The sequence below is a fragment of the Odocoileus virginianus genome, chromosome 6 (genome assembly GCF_023699985.2).
Source record: "Odocoileus virginianus isolate 20LAN1187 ecotype Illinois chromosome 6, Ovbor_1.2, whole genome shotgun sequence".
Lineage (NCBI taxonomy): Eukaryota > Metazoa > Chordata > Mammalia > Artiodactyla > Cervidae > Odocoileus > Odocoileus virginianus.
This window is the reverse complement of record NC_069679.1, coordinates 7,665,001-7,682,839: the sequence shown is the minus strand read 5'-3', so window position 1 is coordinate 7,682,839 and position 17,839 is coordinate 7,665,001. Positions and strand designations below refer to the sequence as shown.

The window sequence follows — 17,839 nt, the reverse complement described above, 5'->3', positions numbered from 1 at the left end:
TTAGGTAGTCTTCATAAACATCAAAATATTCAAAAGTAGACATGATGACTTTGTAACAGTATTTTTCACCACTACAGATTCCAAAATTGTATAGTAACTTGGAGAGATGTACAGACAGGTTTTTGGCACACTTAAAAAAAGTCTCAAAGCCATCCACTGGAATGAAAATCAGCACTGATACAGTCTCTCAAACCCACTGAAAAGAAATAAAGCCATGACTAAACACGAGCAGGAAGTGATTCGAAAGTGAGAGTTTTAATTTTTATATCTTAGAAAGGTGACTGCCTATGAGTGATTAAGTACTCAAATATTTTAAACTGTAAGAAGTATTAAGTACTTAAAAATATTTCCTACTTGTTTCTATTCACAGAGATGTAAACCTACACGATGAATGTAACTCCATGAATTTGTTAGTGCCAACTACCTATCTCCTCTTAGAAGGTGAAGAGTGGACTGTGAAGATACATTTCTCAGGTAATAGGACCAAGAGCTGGAAAGGACTTTGACATGATCTAATCCATCATTTCATCTTACAGATGAATAACAAAGGACCAGAGAGGTAAAGGGTCTTGCCCAAGACCACAGGTCATCCAGAAGCAAGGAGGTCTTTCCAGTTCACAATGGTGTTCTGGTGTCAGACAGATTTGGGTTCATACTCTGGCCGCACTAGTAACTTAGGAATAGAAAGTGAGTATTGGTTTCCTCGGCCATAGGTGGAAATTGATCATTTCTGTCTTGCTGCTGTGTCCTAAGCATCAAACGAGAAAATGTTTGCTAAGCATTTGATAAATCTTAGCTGTTTACTCACTTTCCTTTCCCCAAATCTAGTGCCCCTTCCCCATTCCATGCTTCTTCAGTGTATACTGGCATTCCAGATATACGGAAACTGCTTATTAGCAGCTACCAGACATTAGCTCCAGTTTTTGGATGGAGAAAATCAGGAAATTAACCACACACTAATAGCAGTTCTTTTCCTTCTTGCGTCCCAATAGCCACAGTAACTCTGACATTGAGGACAGGAGATAACTAGGAAGCACCAAAGCAATCCTTGCATTGATGGAGATATGGGGAAGTTTCTGAGATTATAAGTAAGTGGCAAAGATCTGTCCCCTTTTTCTCTTGCTTGTCCTGTTCCTGCCCTTGCTACCTCTTCCACAGCCAAGTGATGCCAGTGAAGTGGAGCTAGGCAGAGAGCTCTTATGGGAATATTGAGGTATCCTGTTGTGAAAAAGCAAAATCCTCATTTTGGTGGTGGTTGTTGTTCAGTGTTGCTAAGTCATGTCTGACTCTTTGTGACCCCCATGAACTGCAGAACATTGGGTTTCCTGGTCATTTACTGTCTCCCAGAATTTACTCAAATTCATGTCCATTGAGTCAGTGATGCCATCCTACCATTTCACCCTCTGCCACCCTCTTCTCCTTTTGCTTTCAATCTTCCCCAGCATCAGGATCTTTGCCGGTAAGTCAGTTCTTCACACCAGGTGGCCATTTGGTAGAAGAGTAAAATTCACTGAGTACACCACCGAAGTAGAACTGCTAGAGCATCCCTCGATCCCACTGTCCTCTCCCCAGGATTTTGGCCAAATCATGCATCTGAAGTGTCAGTGGGTAGTATCTCAACACATCGATACTACTTCCTACATGAACCATGCAATTCGTTTTTCTGATGATCGAGAGTTGGTTTGGGTGCATCGCACTTGTGAATGAAGAAAGTTATCTTCATCAGCAAATTCAGACACTTCTCAAAAGTGTATAGCCTATTAGGTATTAAAATGTTAGTTGTTTACCATGGAAAGCTTACATTCTTGCTAAAACATGGAGAAATTCATTTCATGCCATCTCTTGCACTGCCTTATTCTTAAAAACGCTGCCATCGTGTTTCCATGAATTTCCCAAAAGTTCTTGTCTAGGGATAAGATTCCACTCTGAATGCATTCCACTCATTAAAAATCAGTTTCTAAAAAAAGTTAAAAAAAAAAATCTGAACCTTGTTCATGATGAACCATGTGATACGGTATATAAGACCAAATTTCCCTGGAGGGAAAAAACCCATGGAATCACAAGAATTTGTTCTTGTTGTTTAATCACTAAGTTGTGTCCAACTCTTTTGCGACCCCACGGACTCTAGCCCACTAGGATCCTCTGTCCATGGGATTTCCCAGCCAAGAATACTGGAATGGCTTGTCATTTCCTTCTTCAGGGGATCTTCCCGACCCAGAGGTCAAACTTGTGTCTCCTGCTTGGCAGGCAGATTCTTTACCACTGAACCTGTAACAAGGAATACTAGTTTGGCAATCAGAAAACAGAGGCCTTGATCTAAAGGCTGTCCCTAACTAGGCTTGTGACCACAGGCAGGCTGCAGCCTTTCTCTGCCTTGGTGTTCTCCACACAAAATTAAGAAAAAGCAACCGTAGATGTTATAAATTCACCTACTTGATGGTACAACCCAATAACTAAAATTAGGCTTCAGCTACAGAGAAACTGGGCAGCAGTAGCTCAGTTAAGTGTGCAAGTTAAACTGGGATATTTATTTCCTATAGTCCAACTAGTAGTCTAATCAGTAAAGCTGTTAAACTTGCAATAATATTTCACTGATGTGTACCAGAGCGTTGCAAGTTATAAAATTTCCAATTTAATTTTACTGCATCCCTGAAGCCATAGTAATTAGAAGACAAACTCACAGTGAAGATGTTTATAGCTTCAGGGGTGATAATTTTGAACCTGTCCCGCAGGTCACTTCTGTCCTCAAGGTTCCCCGATTTGACAGCTGCCTGTAGACTCAGGATTTTGTTGTAATACAGCAGTAGCTCGTCATTCATTCGATGGGAGCAGATGTAGATGACGCTCACTTTGGCATCTAAAAACAACAGGCACAATGTTAATTACTGGTATAAAGGTAAATGACATTACGAACTCTGGCATCAGATTGATGCTGTGCAGTTTAAAATAAAGAGCATATCCAAAAGCCACATTCAAGTTAATTTAGATTGGTTTTGCACAGATCCTAGCAATTCAACTGAACTTTTTAAACTTTTGCATTTCTCTAAAAAAAAGATAGCACCATTACCAAAAAGTAGACACAATGATTCCTTCAGAAGGAGAACTAAGAGGTACCATGGAATTGTACTTTCAAATAAATACATAGGGATTTAGCCCCCAAACTCCCATTAACCTCAATGGGAACTGCATACTGATTTTAAAATTTATCCCATTAACTTTAGTAAATTATAAAACCAAGCTATTAACTTTAGAAAGCTGATGAAATTGCAATTTCTTATTCTGCTTGGACTTGGGAATGTTCTATCCAAATAAATGGTCTGATTATGACCATAGCAATGATTATTTCAGGAAAGCAACCTTTTCCTTTCTTCATTCCCAAAGAGGAGTATATTATTTAAATAGGACATCTAGTGATTCTTGGTTTAAAGGAAACACTATCTTAATTTAACTGTTCTCCTTCTTAAGATGTGTTTCTTATTATGTGCATAGAAAGAAATCCTAATTAAATTTCCCATCCAAATGGAATAGTGAGATGAGATTACCCACTCCGGGCTGCAGAATATTTTAGGGAGTATGGACAGGAAATCAGCAGCCAATGGAGTCACTCATTCATTTGTAAAATAATTGACTGATCACTAGGGACAAAGCACTTTGCTAGACATGAAAGGAAACACAGGAATCAAAGCAACTGAGACGTTGCCTGTGAGAAGCCACCATTCCACATGTACAGACAGCCCTGAAACATGCTAGAGGGTGGTAGATACATGGCACATGCAGAACAGGTGCTCGTGAAAGGTCAGAGGAGGAAGCACTGTAAAGTGTTCCCTTCATCAAGCAGGGTGGAGAGGGGAGGATGTTAAGACTCCTCTGTTCAGTTTGGCAGCGTATACAGAGCATAGACTGATTAAATTTTTGCTCAGCTGCATACAAGCCAGGGTACGTTATTTAATCTTTCTCAGCATTGGTTTCTTCCCTTGTAAGTAGAGAATAAAATCACCCAGGGCACAGAGTTTGGGAGAGTATGAAATGAAAGAATACACACACACACACACACACACACACACACACACACACAATGCACCTGGTGCAGTATCCAGCACATAATAAGTGCTCAACTAACTTGATGAACCAACCACTAACAGATGAACCAATCTACCCCTACGTCCACCCTGACTAGGCCAACTAACAGTGATTCTACACCTCACCCTCCACACTTGCGCTCCTTTTAATCAGTGCCTGAAGATTTAACACGATGAAGTAGTGTCCTCTGCTGTTCCATCTTGTTATTTCAAATCCTTTGATCTTGTCTCTCCAAACTCTTTAAAGGTAGGGTGTATGCTTTTCAAAAAACTCCCCCATGCCCTGGTACAATGTCAAGTGTGCAGGAGTCACTCAATAAATATTTGTGAGTTGACCAAAGGGATCTGGGAGAATGGAGAGATTCAGGAAGTTGAAAGTCATACACAATAGTGAGATCCACAGCATGCAGGAGAAATCTGCTCTGGAGAAGAGCATCTTGTGGCTAGAAGCAGTGTCTCTGAACTGACCAGTGGTGGGCCCAGAGTAAGTGCTCCATAAATGTAAATAATTAAGTGGCTCCTACTTAATGTCGAAAGCACATTGCCACACGAGCCTCAAAATAACCGAGGAGACAGCAGTGACAAAACTTGTGTTCAACTGTTGAATGATCAAATTAGTTATCACAAATCTTGTGTTTTCAATAAATGTCTAGTATCTTATCAAACTAGTGGTTTTTAAAACCAAACTAGTGGGAGTTTTTAAGTATTAAAAAAGGACACAAAAACAAACAACAAAAATAGTAAAGATTCCATAGCAGAAGAAAACTAAATTTTTCTTGGGAAGAAATTTCTGGGTTACAAATAATAAGAAATCATGTTGTTAATTTTTAACTTTCCTGCTCATTTTGGGCAAATGAATATTATATCACTAACAGTAATATCCAGTATTATCCAGTTTGATTGTGGATCAACAAATGTTCAAAATTAACTGGTGATTTTGGAAAGGAATTAATGAGAAGATGAAATTGTTTTGACTGCTAGTCAATAGTATCAGTCACCCTCTTGCTTAAACTCATCTAGAAGTTGAAAATATTAGCCACTGAGGTCTCCCCACCTGATACCCTGGCTTTACAGCCACTATCTGAACAAGTCTTAATGTGTGATCAGATTACTTTTGTTTCCCCTGAATAAGCAGAAAAATCAACACCCTTTAGTAGGAATTAACAGAATTTAAAAAATGAAATCATTTATTCTTCCACAAATTACCACTTATTTTCCTTGTTTCTTTATATTTTTACTTCACAAGCAAGTACTTTTCCTATCTTCTCATTTATCTCTAAACTTTTATTACTTCTCTTGAAGGGGTTTTAGGATTGCATTGTTATGTCATGAAGATGGTATACAAAGAAAACGCATTTGGTTCTTAATCTCTCAGAAAGGTTCATATTAGCAAAATTTTCCATTGCAGGTAGATATAGACTGAATTATTGAGTTATTTAAAATAGAAGCCTAATACATTTAAGTTTTCTCTAATAAAGAGAATCCTTTATAAAGAAATTCTTTGGTGATGGTTTGGACTATAAATATACAGAAGGGTATATAAAAAGCTAAAGAAAAAAATTAATCAAATAAATTAGAGCAAAGTCTGCCCTCTGCTGCACTTCAATGGTTTCCACCATCAGGGTTTTAGTTGGAATAGCTCAGCACTAACAAATCAATCTTAAGTCATTAAAATAATTTTTGTAAGGCTGAAAAACAATATTAGTGCCTAGATAATAGATTAAAGCAATTACCCTATTATTATTTTAGGACATTGTAAATTTCTAGTACTGATGTATTTTTGTTACCAAATGGCATTTATAAAATAATAATGATGCTGAAATATATATGAATCATGTAAAGTATGTCATTCCAGGGAGCCAGCTAAGTTGGTCATTGACAATTTAAAATTCTTCCTTGTTTTGCTTAAATAAGGGCAAAAGCAATTATATTGTAACAATCCTAAGAAGTTCTTACTTGAAAACTTATTTTTTAAAAAAGGCTAGTTTTTGTTTAACCCTGAATTTCTGGCCAGGATCTCCCATACTGATTCAATATTATTGCTTAGGCTTTGAAACCTTTATTCATTAAACTTCATCTCAAACAGTGTCAAACAAAGCCATAGCATTCTTGTATCCTTCTTTCCAGGCCCCAGATTGGTGTCTGATTTAAAACTGACCAAACCAGTATTAGAACTCGACTTTTACAAAGATGTGTCTATCACTCAAGGTCTGTGTTTCTAAGAATTCCCTTCACTAGGCACTTTCTGTTTTCTCATAACTAGATGATATATATTTAAATAGAAGCTTCTTTTAAATCTATCTTCATTCCCTTCTTATTTTTATAATGAAAACACAATGTGCAAAACCACAGTTCTGATACCTTCCAGTCATTCCTCATAATATAATAGACAATATTGACATAGATATAAAATGTTGACTTTCTTCACTGCCAGATTCAGTAAATGAAGAAGAGTTGGGGCTATAGGAGAGAAATCCTTATTCAATCCTGCAGCAAAGAGAATTAGAAGATTACCCAAGTAAATTGGTTAAAATGTCACTCATTTATTCAAGTTGACTTCACCATAAATAGTTCTTTAAAATGAAACATTCAATTGCCCTACAAGTAGAAGTACTTTTCAAAGAAAAGTACAAGCCTTTTCTTTGTAGAGTGAAAACAAAAACATTTAATCAACATTCATTGATAAACATCCTGAAGAGCCAATTGTGTAAAAGTATTTACTATACCTAAGATGTCACACAGCCTCCCCAGCTGTGTGTTCTGCTGTGTGTTGAAATCGGCAATATTTTGTCGCACAGGCTGGGAATATCCTAAAAGGCAAACCAGATGTCAAAACTCAGAAAGAGCAAGTCAGTATGGTAAAATGGCACATGAGGATTTCAGTGTCATGGTCCACATTTCCAGAAAAGAATTGTCTCTGAAGCATCTTGCAGAAACAATCCAACTCTTAAGAATGAGATCCTTGCTCCTCAAGGGATTAAGCATTACTCTGGAAGATGTGCTAGGCAGCATATTCTGCAACAGAGAGGTTCATATTTTTCAATACCAACAAAGCTGCTGGGAATCAGGATCACAGAAACATGGGAAAATTTTGGAAATTTAACATGAATGTTCAAAAGAGCATGTAAGAACATTATGTTCAGATTTTAAAAATATTTTGCCTTTTCATCCCATGCATCTAATGTGACATTTTGAAGTATGTCCTGGAATCATTCTCAACTGATACTCAAATTTCAGACAAAACCCTTGCTGTTGCAACTATGTATTTAAATAACTCTAAATACTAAAGAAATATGCTTCTGCTCACACAGTCAAAAGAACTTTAAAGGGCAGTAAAGGTTAATGTAGGTACTTTGTCAGTACTAATGAAAGCCCCACCATTTCTTTCGTGTCCATTGGAACGGCAGAAGGAAAACACGTGTGAATTCAGTTCAGTTCAGTTCAGTCGCTCAGTCGTGTCCGACTCTTTGCCACCCCATGAATCGCAGCACACCAGGCCTCCCTGTCCATCACCAGCTCCCAGAGTTTACTCAAACTCATGCCCATCGAGTTGGTGATGCCATCCAGCCATCTCATCCTCTGTCGTCCCCTTCTCCTCCTGCCCCCAATCCCTCCCAGCATCAGGGTCTTTTCCAATGAGTCAACTGTTTGCATGAGGTGGCCAAAGTATTGGAGTTTCAGCTTCAGCATCAGTCCTTCCAATGAACACCCAGGACTGATCTCCTTTAGGATGGACTGGTTGGATCTCCCTGCAGTCCAAGGGACTCTCAAGAGTCTTCTCCAACACCACAGTTCAAAAGCATCAATTTTTCGGCACTCAGTTTTCTTCACAGTCCAACTCTCACATCCATACATGACCACTGGAAATGTGTGAATTATTGTCCCAAAATCTTCTACAGCAGGAAAAATTTCTGCTACTTCAGGGGTTAAAATTAAAAAGTGGATCAAAACACGAACTTAAAAGGCATGCATACTCACAAATATGCATAATTGTTTATATGAAATTCAGCAACTGTAGGTGTAACTTTTAAAAAAATAATAAAATTGCTTTTCACATTTTGAAGAGATGCTTCAATGCCTCCTTGTGGTTAGTGAGCCCAAACACATGTTTCAAGTTAAACTGCTGTAGATAAAGTGATTTTAAATACTACATCTTCGAGATGTGACAGATTTCCTTTTCAGCATAAGGAAAACTATAGCAATTCAGGCAACAGGGCTTCAGATCAAATGAACTCTGATAATTGGCTCTTTGCTTTGATGTTAGTGTTTAAACACTAGACAACGTCTGGAAATTAAATGAGTTTACAATTCATCTAAAAGTCTCCCTTTTGCTTTATGCAGATGAACTTAAGAACTAAAAAGGCAGAAGGACAAGTGGGCTGTTTGAATTATTTTTGAAAAATTATTAATTTCTAAAATAATCTGGGGAACTCCTCCACATATGAAAGTTAATACAGACAGCTACAAACAATGCCACCTTGATGTGCAGTTGCGATAATGTAACTCTTTGGATTTTGCATATGTATAATTCTGTCTATACTCCGATAAATGTTTAGGAACATGTATTGTGAATATCATCTATCAAGACTATAAGAAGGCAGGAAAATGCCTAGAGAATAAAGTATGATTAAGAAAAGTGCCTGAGAGCATTCTACGAACGCATTTCCTTTCAAAAGTAAAGATAAAAGGCAGTGTGAGATGGCTCATTAAAACGATGTCCAATTTAAAATCTAAAGGATGTCTGATCACATTCTTGCCACATATGCAGCATGTGAGTAAGTCTGTGTTTCAGTCAATTACTTGAGCTCAGTTTTCCAACAAATTACTCAGTACCTTTGTTACCCTCATCAAGGAGCATATGAAGTGTCTATTCAGGATTATGATAAAACTGTTCACTCTGTTAACCCTGCAATTACACTCATATTACAGAACTGTATATTAACAATCTCAGGGCATTGTTACAGAGGATCATATGGAACAACTGATAGGAAAATATTATGTAAACTGTAAGTTACTGTAACTGTAAGTGTAAGCAGAAGTTATTTTAAAATTACAAGGTATGAGGACTTCCAAAGCTTGTAACAGCAAAAACAAATTCTGCCACAAGCAACAGATCATTCCACACGAGCAAGATACAATGCAAGGCACACTGCCATCAGCAGAGCAGAAGTTAGGAGTCAATTTTTTAAAAAGTCAGATTTATTCTTATGTTTTGTACATCCACAAAGTGCACATGTTGACACCTTAGGTGAAATGACCTCATCGATGTGGGCAGCATATATTAAATACAATAGTGACTTAACCAGGAAACTGTCAGCATGGATGTTGTGGCCTTGAGGAGTTCAGCAGACATGGCCAGTGGCAATGCAACATCATACTTTGGAATACAATCTACGAAGTCATGGATATGTCAAAGGTGAGACTAGAAACACCACAGGAGTTTTGAGAAACCTTCTACTTCAACCCTCTCCCATTACAGATAAGGAAACTCAGGTAAGTTCCTTGTCTCTTTTCCAAGATAACATAAACCTATAAATTATTATCCAGTTTAGATACCGCATCTTTAACTCTTGTGACAAATGTGGTTGTGTCAAGTAAGAGAGATGACAAGACTCCCAGTGTGATGAGAGAACTCCAGAGGGATAAAGAGCTTTTGCCAATTTTCTCACTTTTATTTTCAGTTGCTGTGTCAGGCAGAATAATGGCCTCCAAAGCTGTCCCCGTCCTAATCCCCAAAACCTGGGGATATGCTAGGTTATATGGCAAAGGGAAAATAAAGCTGCAAATGGAATGAAGATTTCTAATCAGCTGACCTTAAAATAAGGAGACTCTCCCAGATTATTTGGCTGGACCCAATGTCATCACAAGGACCTTAAAAGTGGAAGAGGGAGGTGGCAGAGCAGAGGTGACTATGGAAGAAAGGCACAGAGATGCCACGTTGCTGGCTTTAAAGATGGAGGAAGCGGGCCATGCTTTCCTTGTTCATCCCATTGTGGGTGGCTTCCAGAAGCTGGAAAGGGTCAGAAGACAAATCCTTCCCTAAAGCCTCCAAGGGAATGCAGCCCTGCCCACACCTTGATTTAACTCCTTTCATACTTCTCCCTTCACACTTCAGAATTATTACTATGAAGCAAAAAATTTGTATTGCTTTAGCCAGTAAGCTGTGGAAACAATAACTGTCAAAAATTCTTAAAAATATGGGAATACCAGGCCACCTTACCTGCCTCTTGAGAAATCTGTATGCAGGTCAAGAAGCAACAGTTAGAACCAGATATGGAAAAACACACTGGTTCCAGATTGGGAAAGGAGTACATCAAGGCTGTATATTGTCACCGTGCTTATTTAACTTATATGCAGAGTACATCATGAGAAATGCTGGGCTGGAAGAAGCACAAGCTGGAATCAAGATTGTCGGGAGGAATAGCAATAACCTCAGATATGCAGATGACACCACCCTTATGGCAGAAAGCAAAGAGGAACTAAAGAGTCACTTGATGAAGCTGAAAGAGCAGAGTGAAAAAACTGGCTTAAAACTCAACATTCTAAAAACTAAGATCATGGGATCTGGTCCCATCAGTTCAGTTCAGTTCACTTGCTCAGTTGTGTCTGACTCTTTGAGACCCATGGAGGCAGCACGACAGGCCTCCCTGTCCATCACCGACTCCTGGAGTTTACTCAAACTCATGTCCTTTGAGTCGGTGATGCCATCCAACCATCTCATCCTCTGTCATCCCCTTCTCCTCCTGCCTTCAGTCTTTCCCAGCATCAGGGTTTTTTCCAGTGAGTCAGGTCTTCATATCAGGTGGCCAAAGTATTGAAGTTTCAGCTTCAACATCAGTCCTTTGAATGAATATTCAGGACTGATTTCCTTTAGGATGAACTGGTTGGATCTCCTTGCAGACCACGGGACTCGCAGGAGTCTTATCCAACACCACAGTTCAAAACATCAATTCTTCGGTGCTCAGCTTTCTGTATAGTTCAATTCTCACATCCATACATGACTACTGGAAAAACCATAGCCTTAACTAGATGGACCTTTGTTGGCAAAGTAATGTCTCTGTTTTTTAATATGCTGTCTAAGGTTGGTCATAACTTTTCTTCCAAGAAGTAAGCGTCTTTTAATTTCATGGCTGCAGTCACCATCTGCAGTGATTTTGGAGCCTCCCAAAATAAAGACTACCACTGTTTCCACTGCTTCCCCATCTGTTTGCCAGGAAGTGATGGGACCAGATGCCATGATCTTAGTTTTCTGAATGTTGAGCTTTAAGCCAACTTTTTCACTTTCCCCTTTCACTTTCATCAAGAGGCTCTTTAGTTCTTCTTCACTTTCTGCCATAAGGGTGGTGTCATCTGCATATCTGAGGTCATTGATATTTCTCCCGGCAGTCTTGATTCCAGCTTGTGCTTCTTCCAGCCCAGTGTTTCTCATGATGTCCTCTGCATATAAGTTAAATAAGTAGGGTGACAATATACAGCCTTGACATACTCCTTTTCCAATTTGGAACCAGTCTGTTGTCCAGTTCTAACCATGTCCAGTTCTAACTGTTGCTTCCTGACCTACATACAGAGTTTTCAAGAGGCAGGTCAGGTGGTCTGGTATTCCCATCTCTTTCAGAACTTTCCACAGTTTATTGTGATCCACACAGTCAAAGGCTTTGGCATAGTCAATAAAGCAGAAGTAGATGTTCCTCTGGAACTCTCTTGCTTTTTCGATGATCCAGCGGATGTTGGCAACTTGATCTCTGGTTCCTCTGCCTTTTCTAAAACCAGCTTGAACATCTGGAAGGTCATGGTTCAAGTATTCTTGAAGCCTGGCTTGGAGAATTTTGAGCATTACTTTACTAGTGTGTGAGATGAGTGCAACTGTGCGGTAGTTTGAGCACTCTTTGGCATTGCCTTTCTTTGGGATTGGAATGAAAACTGACTTTTACCAGTCCTGTGACCAGTGTTGAGTTTTCCAAATTTTCTGGCATATTGAGTTTGGCACTTTCGCAGCATCATCTTTTAGGACTTGAAATAGCTCAACTGGAATTCCATCACCTCCACTAGCTTTGTTCGTAGTGATACTTCCTAAGGCCAACTTGACCTCATATTCCAGGATGTCTGCTCTAGGTGAGTGATCACACTATCGTGATTATCTGGGTCATAAAGATCTTTTTTGTACACACCTTCTGTGTATTCTTGCCACCTCTTCTTAATATCTTCTGCTTCTGTTAGGTCCATACTATTTCTGTCCTTTATTGAGCCCATCTTTGCATGAAATGTTCCCTTGCTATCTCTGATTTTCTTGATGCAATCTCTAGTCTTTCCCATTCTATTGTTTTCCTGTGTTTCTATGCACTGATCACTGAGGAAGGCTTTCTTATTTCTTCTTGCTATTCTTTGGAACTCTGCATTCAAATGGGTATATCTTCCCTTTTCTCCTTTGCTTTTCGCTTCTCTTCTTTTCACAGCTACTTGTAAGGCCTCCTCAGACAGCCATCTTGCTTTTTTGCATTTCTTTTTCTGGTCCAATCACTTCATGGCAAATAGATGGAGAAAAGTAGAAAGAGTGACAGGTTTTATTTTCTTGGGCTCCAAAATCACTGCAGACAGTGACTGCAGTCATGAAATGAAAAGACACTTGCTTTTGTAAGAAAAGCTATGACAAACCTATACAGTGTATTATAAAGGGGAGACATCACTTTGCTGACAATGGCCCACATAGTCAAAGCTATGGCTTTTCCAACAGTCGTGCACAGGTCTAAGAGTTGGACCATAAAGAGGGATGAGCACCAAACAAGTGATACTTTTGAACTGTGGTGCTGGAGAAGAGTCTTGAGAATCCCTTGGACTGCAAGGAGATCCAACCAGTCCATCCTAAAGGAGATCAGTCCTGAATATTCATTGGAAGGAATGACGCTGAAGCTGAAGCTCCAATACTTTGCCCACCTGATGTGAAGAACTAATTCATTGGAAAAGACCCTGATGCTGGGAAAGATTAAGGGTACGAGGAGAAGGGAATGACAGATGATGAAATGGTTGATGGCATCATCGACTCAATGGACAAGTTTGAGCAAATGCTGGGAGAATAGTGAAGGACAGGGAAGCCTGGCAGGCTGCAGTCCACGGGGTCACAAAGAGTCAGACATAACTGAGCGACTGAACGACAACAGCCACTAAGCTGTGGTGACTGGTCAGAGGACAACAGAAAGCTATTATGAATGTCTACTTCCCTTACTCCCAGTAAGAACCACCCTCCAGTGTACTCCTCTTTCACCTCTAATTGAAAGATGGGGGATGGGGTTTGAGACCCCTAATTAGAGCTCAGAATAAGCACTCAATAAGTATCGTTGTTGTTACTATTATTTTTCCTAACCTCAGCTGAGCCAGACTTAAATTCTAGAAATAAGCTCTACTGAAATGTAGACAAATCATTATTATAACATGCACAAATTACTTGGACTATCAAAATACTGCTCTTCTAGCTTATGGAGCTGATCAACCCTAATTGCTGTCAGATGTACCCGACTTCCCTTTTCTAAGAAGGTTCTCCATCTTCCCTTACTGTCATTCTCTCACACGCTCTCTTCACCACTTTTCTCATTTTGTCATTACACGTTCCTTTGCTAGCTTGTTTACTTGTTTGTGGTAACAAACAAGTGACCCCCCTGCATCACTCTGGCTCCGTTAGTCAGACTGTAAGCTCCATCAGAACAGGAACGCTGTGACACTCCCAATCAAATGAGTCAAGGAAATGTGCCTGAAGAGCCTACTTACTCAAAGAATCTGTCTTTTAAATTCTTAGCCCTTTCTCTGTTGTGTTTTCGTCACTCCCTCCTCTCCTTTCAACACTCATGAAGTTGGGTTCTCTGATCTGGAGAATTTCTGGGGAACCCAAAGAATGGTAAGTGGGATTTGTAGCTTTCTCTAGGTCCTTATCAGCATAGAATAAAACAGCACTGGCATAAAGGGACAAGCTGTCTTCCTTACCACTATAGAGAAGAATACAGATTCTTTCCTTATGCTATCGTCATCACCTGCAAAGTATTCATATTTTGATAAAGCGTTCCATCTTTCCTCAAAATATTATTATCTCTGCTTCATATTGAAAAATTGCACCTGAGTGCTGTCCCTCTTAAGTTTTCCAGCTACCATACTTTTGGTCTTCTATGGACACAAGGATGCTCATGAATGGTTACTGGCTATCATTTCTCCATCTTAATTTCTGCCCTCATCTTCTTTCCCATCCCTGTCTTCACCCCGACACAAACCCCTATGAGATGATGCTAATTGCCTCTTTGCAACCCAGTAAGCTAGTCCTGCTAGGATTGACTTTTCCTTCACAGCAACTGCAGAGACCCAAGAACATGAGCAAGGCCATGCTCAGTGGCCACGACTCCTTGGGACTGTGGGTGCCTTTGTGACAGGCCCCTACCACTGCAGTAAAATCAAGTATTCTTGAACCCTGCTTATTACTCTGTGGTTGACTCCTAGTTTATTTTGTCTCCAAGTCCCAGACTGTACAATTGTACCTAAGACAGAGAAGGGGTTAATAACAGATTTCCAGTTACTACATAGTTGTCATTCTGACCTGAGGTGGGAGTCACCCATGTCTCAGTCTGATGAACTGGAGCAGTGGTTCTCAACCTTTTTCCCATTTGGAAACCCATGACAGGCGATGTTCAAACGCATCACACACTCCAAAGGGCATATGCAGAGTTACAAAAGCAGTAGCTGTAACTCTATCCCTTTCTCTTCCACTCAAGAAAGCATATAAGATGCAAGCTGAGCGACGGTGGCATTATTATAGAAATCATCTTGAATTGTTCCAATTCATAAAAAGTTAAACATTAGTGAAACTTTGGACTCTAATAATAAAAATTCAGGGAATGTGAAACATACTTTACAAATGATTGCGCATCAGCATCCTGCAGTCATCTAGAGAAATGTGATCTGGACATCATGGTTATACCCTGACTTTAATTACTTGTGCACGTGTGAAGGCACAGGATGCTGAGCCAGGAAATGAGATAGAGCAAGAGGGAGGCCTGTCTGGGTTATGTATACGGTCCATCCAGTGCCAATTTGATGAAAAAAAAACTGAGGGTTGGGATTACCCTGGTGGTCCAGTGGTTAAGAATCTGCCTTCCACTGAAGGGGCTGTAGGTTTGATTCCTGGTCAGGGAACTAAGATCCTATATGCTGCAGGGCAACTCAGCCACATGCTGCAACTTGAGAAGTCTCAGCTCTGCAACTAGAGAGCTTATGCACCACAACAAAAGACCCAGTGCAGCCAAAATAAAAACAAAGCAAAAACAAACAAACAAACAAAAAACAGATTAATAAACTGTTTTCGGGGGGCTTCAGAGAGAAATTAGAGAAATTTGTGATGAGGTACACACAGGAAACATAGGAGGCACTCAAACCTTTGCTGAGTTTTGAAAACATTCTCAAACCAAACTGGCCAAACGGATTCCGTTTGGTGCTGAAAGCCCTTCCCTCAAAACAGTGAAGGCTTTTTCTTATTCAAACTTTTTGTCAGTGACATACATAGCACTGTATGCAACTAAAGTCAGTGATTCTCAAAGCGTGGTCTGGGGACCTGGGGGCAAGAGGCCTGGAAGGTTAAAACTCTTTTCAAAATAATACTAAGATGACATTTCCCCTTTTCAGTATTATCCTGCCACAAAATATAAGTTCATTGATTTCAGATTCCACATTGAAAGTAAATCTTAAAAATAATCACTGTTGAGTTTTGATATAAAATCAAAGTAGAGTATACAGTTATCTGAAAAGGCTATAAAATATAAAAAAATATTCCTCCCTTTTCCAAATACCTATCTGTGTGAGGCCAGGTTTTCTTCATACGCTTAAACCAAAACAGTATACTGCAACAGATTGGATGCAGAAATAGACAGGAGAATCCTCCTACCTTCTATTATGAGATTTGCAAACTTGTCAACTAATGCCATTCTTCTTACCAAATTTTTTTGTTTTCAAAAAGAAGGGTCTTTTTAATATAAAAATATGTTTTCCTAGGTTAACATTGGTAATGTGCTTACTATTGCTATTTTAATATAAATATGCACAGATTTATAAATATATTTATATTTAATATAAATATGCACAGATATAACCCACATAAACCAACACTCTTTAGGGTCTTCAATGGTCATTACAAGTGTAAATCTGAGGCCCAATGAACAAAAGTTTCATTATTTTTTATGATAAGGAGATTAAAAATATATTTTATCTTAGTATAAGTAAGATTTTTTTGAACCATATCCTAATATTAATCATTTCATCAAAAGCCCAGGAGCTGATGTCACTTGACACCCAATTGAATGCTGATTCTGTATTTTAGGGTACAACATCTGATAGATAGTTTAAGTTCAAGTGGGTCATTTAATATCACAAGGTCATGGGGCCAACCCTGATCTAACCGGTGAATGCATGTTGATTTGGATTACTTGGATGAATATAACATGGATGAATAGAAATATGCTTTCATTTTAATTGGGGCTATAAAGAAATCTGAAAGTTTCAAGTATATTTTATTCCTGATCCCCAAAGATCTGGATTTTCTGGGAACTGCTGTCTGGAAGATCTTGGCAGTACATCTGTTTCAAAAATCTAGTGTGGCAGAATCATAACTAAACTGAGGTTCCATCCTTCTTGCCAAAATACACTTTGAAGACTGCAAAGATTTGAAAGTCCTGATTTCCCAGCCCTGAGGTGAAAGCAGAAGAACTGTATCGTGTCTTTGAGTTGTCAGCTTGAAGTGGGAAAGTAGAAAAGGGTCAATGTGCTCAGAGGCACAGTAAAAATGTGATTCGAAATATACTCCTCTGGGCTCTGGTCCCAAACCTGATCACAAATAAAAGTGAGCACTGTTCTTACCTTCTGGTGAAAAGGGAGTGGGGTTAGGAAGGAAATGTCTCATGAGCATTTGGGATATAGCTGTTGTGCATAAAAGTTAGTTTCTCTGTCTTTCAGGCTTTTGTGATAATACAGAGCAACAGAAAAACATTTTCATGAGCCTTGCAGTAACAGGATCCATAATTTTATGGACTGGAGTATCTTAGAGACCAGGAATTCTGTTAGCCTCAAGGATAGTTTGCTGAAATTATGCACAGATGGAAAAAACTGAGGCTGAGCTATATACATTCCTTTTTGCCATTAAATCAATAAGCAATGAAATAAAAGATCACATGGAGAAAAGGGGAAATCCCACCTCAATACATTCCCTATTTATATTTTAAAGGAGGAAGAGAAGTGACAGAGCAAGGTCATCACTGGGAGTTTAATTGGTTGGCAGCAGCCTCATATAGCTGTTCACAGTATCAGAGCCCCATACTCGGCGCATCTCATTTAATGCTAACATATTTTAAAATGCCACTGAGCTTAGGTGTAGCAGCAAGTGATGCACTGTAATAAAGAAGCACGGGGGTTAAATTAAAAGTGGAGGAAGTAACTTGGCCAAAGAAACTGGAAGCAGAATTAGTTTGTAGGTTTTATTTAGACCTCTGATTTTTCTAGAGGAATTAGGATTCTTTGTTGCAGTTCTTACTTAGCTTGACTGATAGATTTTACTTAAAATAGACCCTAGTATTCTATTCCTGCTATGAACCATAGTAGATTATTTTGTTATAATTATATTTCATTAATAAAAATGATAAAAATGTGCAATATCCAATTAAGAGATGAGCCTATATAACCTGGAAAGGATTACTTTCTTTTCATCATCTTATAAAATTACAAAGCCAGTCTGTTTCTTT

At 39.0% G+C, this 17,839-nt stretch overlaps 1 protein-coding gene across 9 annotated transcripts in view; it reads right to left on the bottom strand.

The window, feature by feature from the left end:
- Positions 1-17,839, bottom strand: part of IQCH (IQ motif containing H) — a 225,769-nt gene that overhangs the window by 88,695 nt on the left and 119,235 nt on the right. For all 9 annotated transcript variants that reach the window (XM_070468684.1, XM_070468685.1, XM_070468686.1 and 6 more), the window contains 2 exons: positions 6,806-6,889; positions 2,682-2,857 (listed from right to left, as the gene is read on the bottom strand). In XM_070468684.1, coding sequence (XP_070324785.1) covers positions 2,682-2,857; positions 6,806-6,889 — 260 coding nt within the window. The remainder of the gene's footprint in view (positions 1-2,681; positions 2,858-6,805; positions 6,890-17,839) is intronic.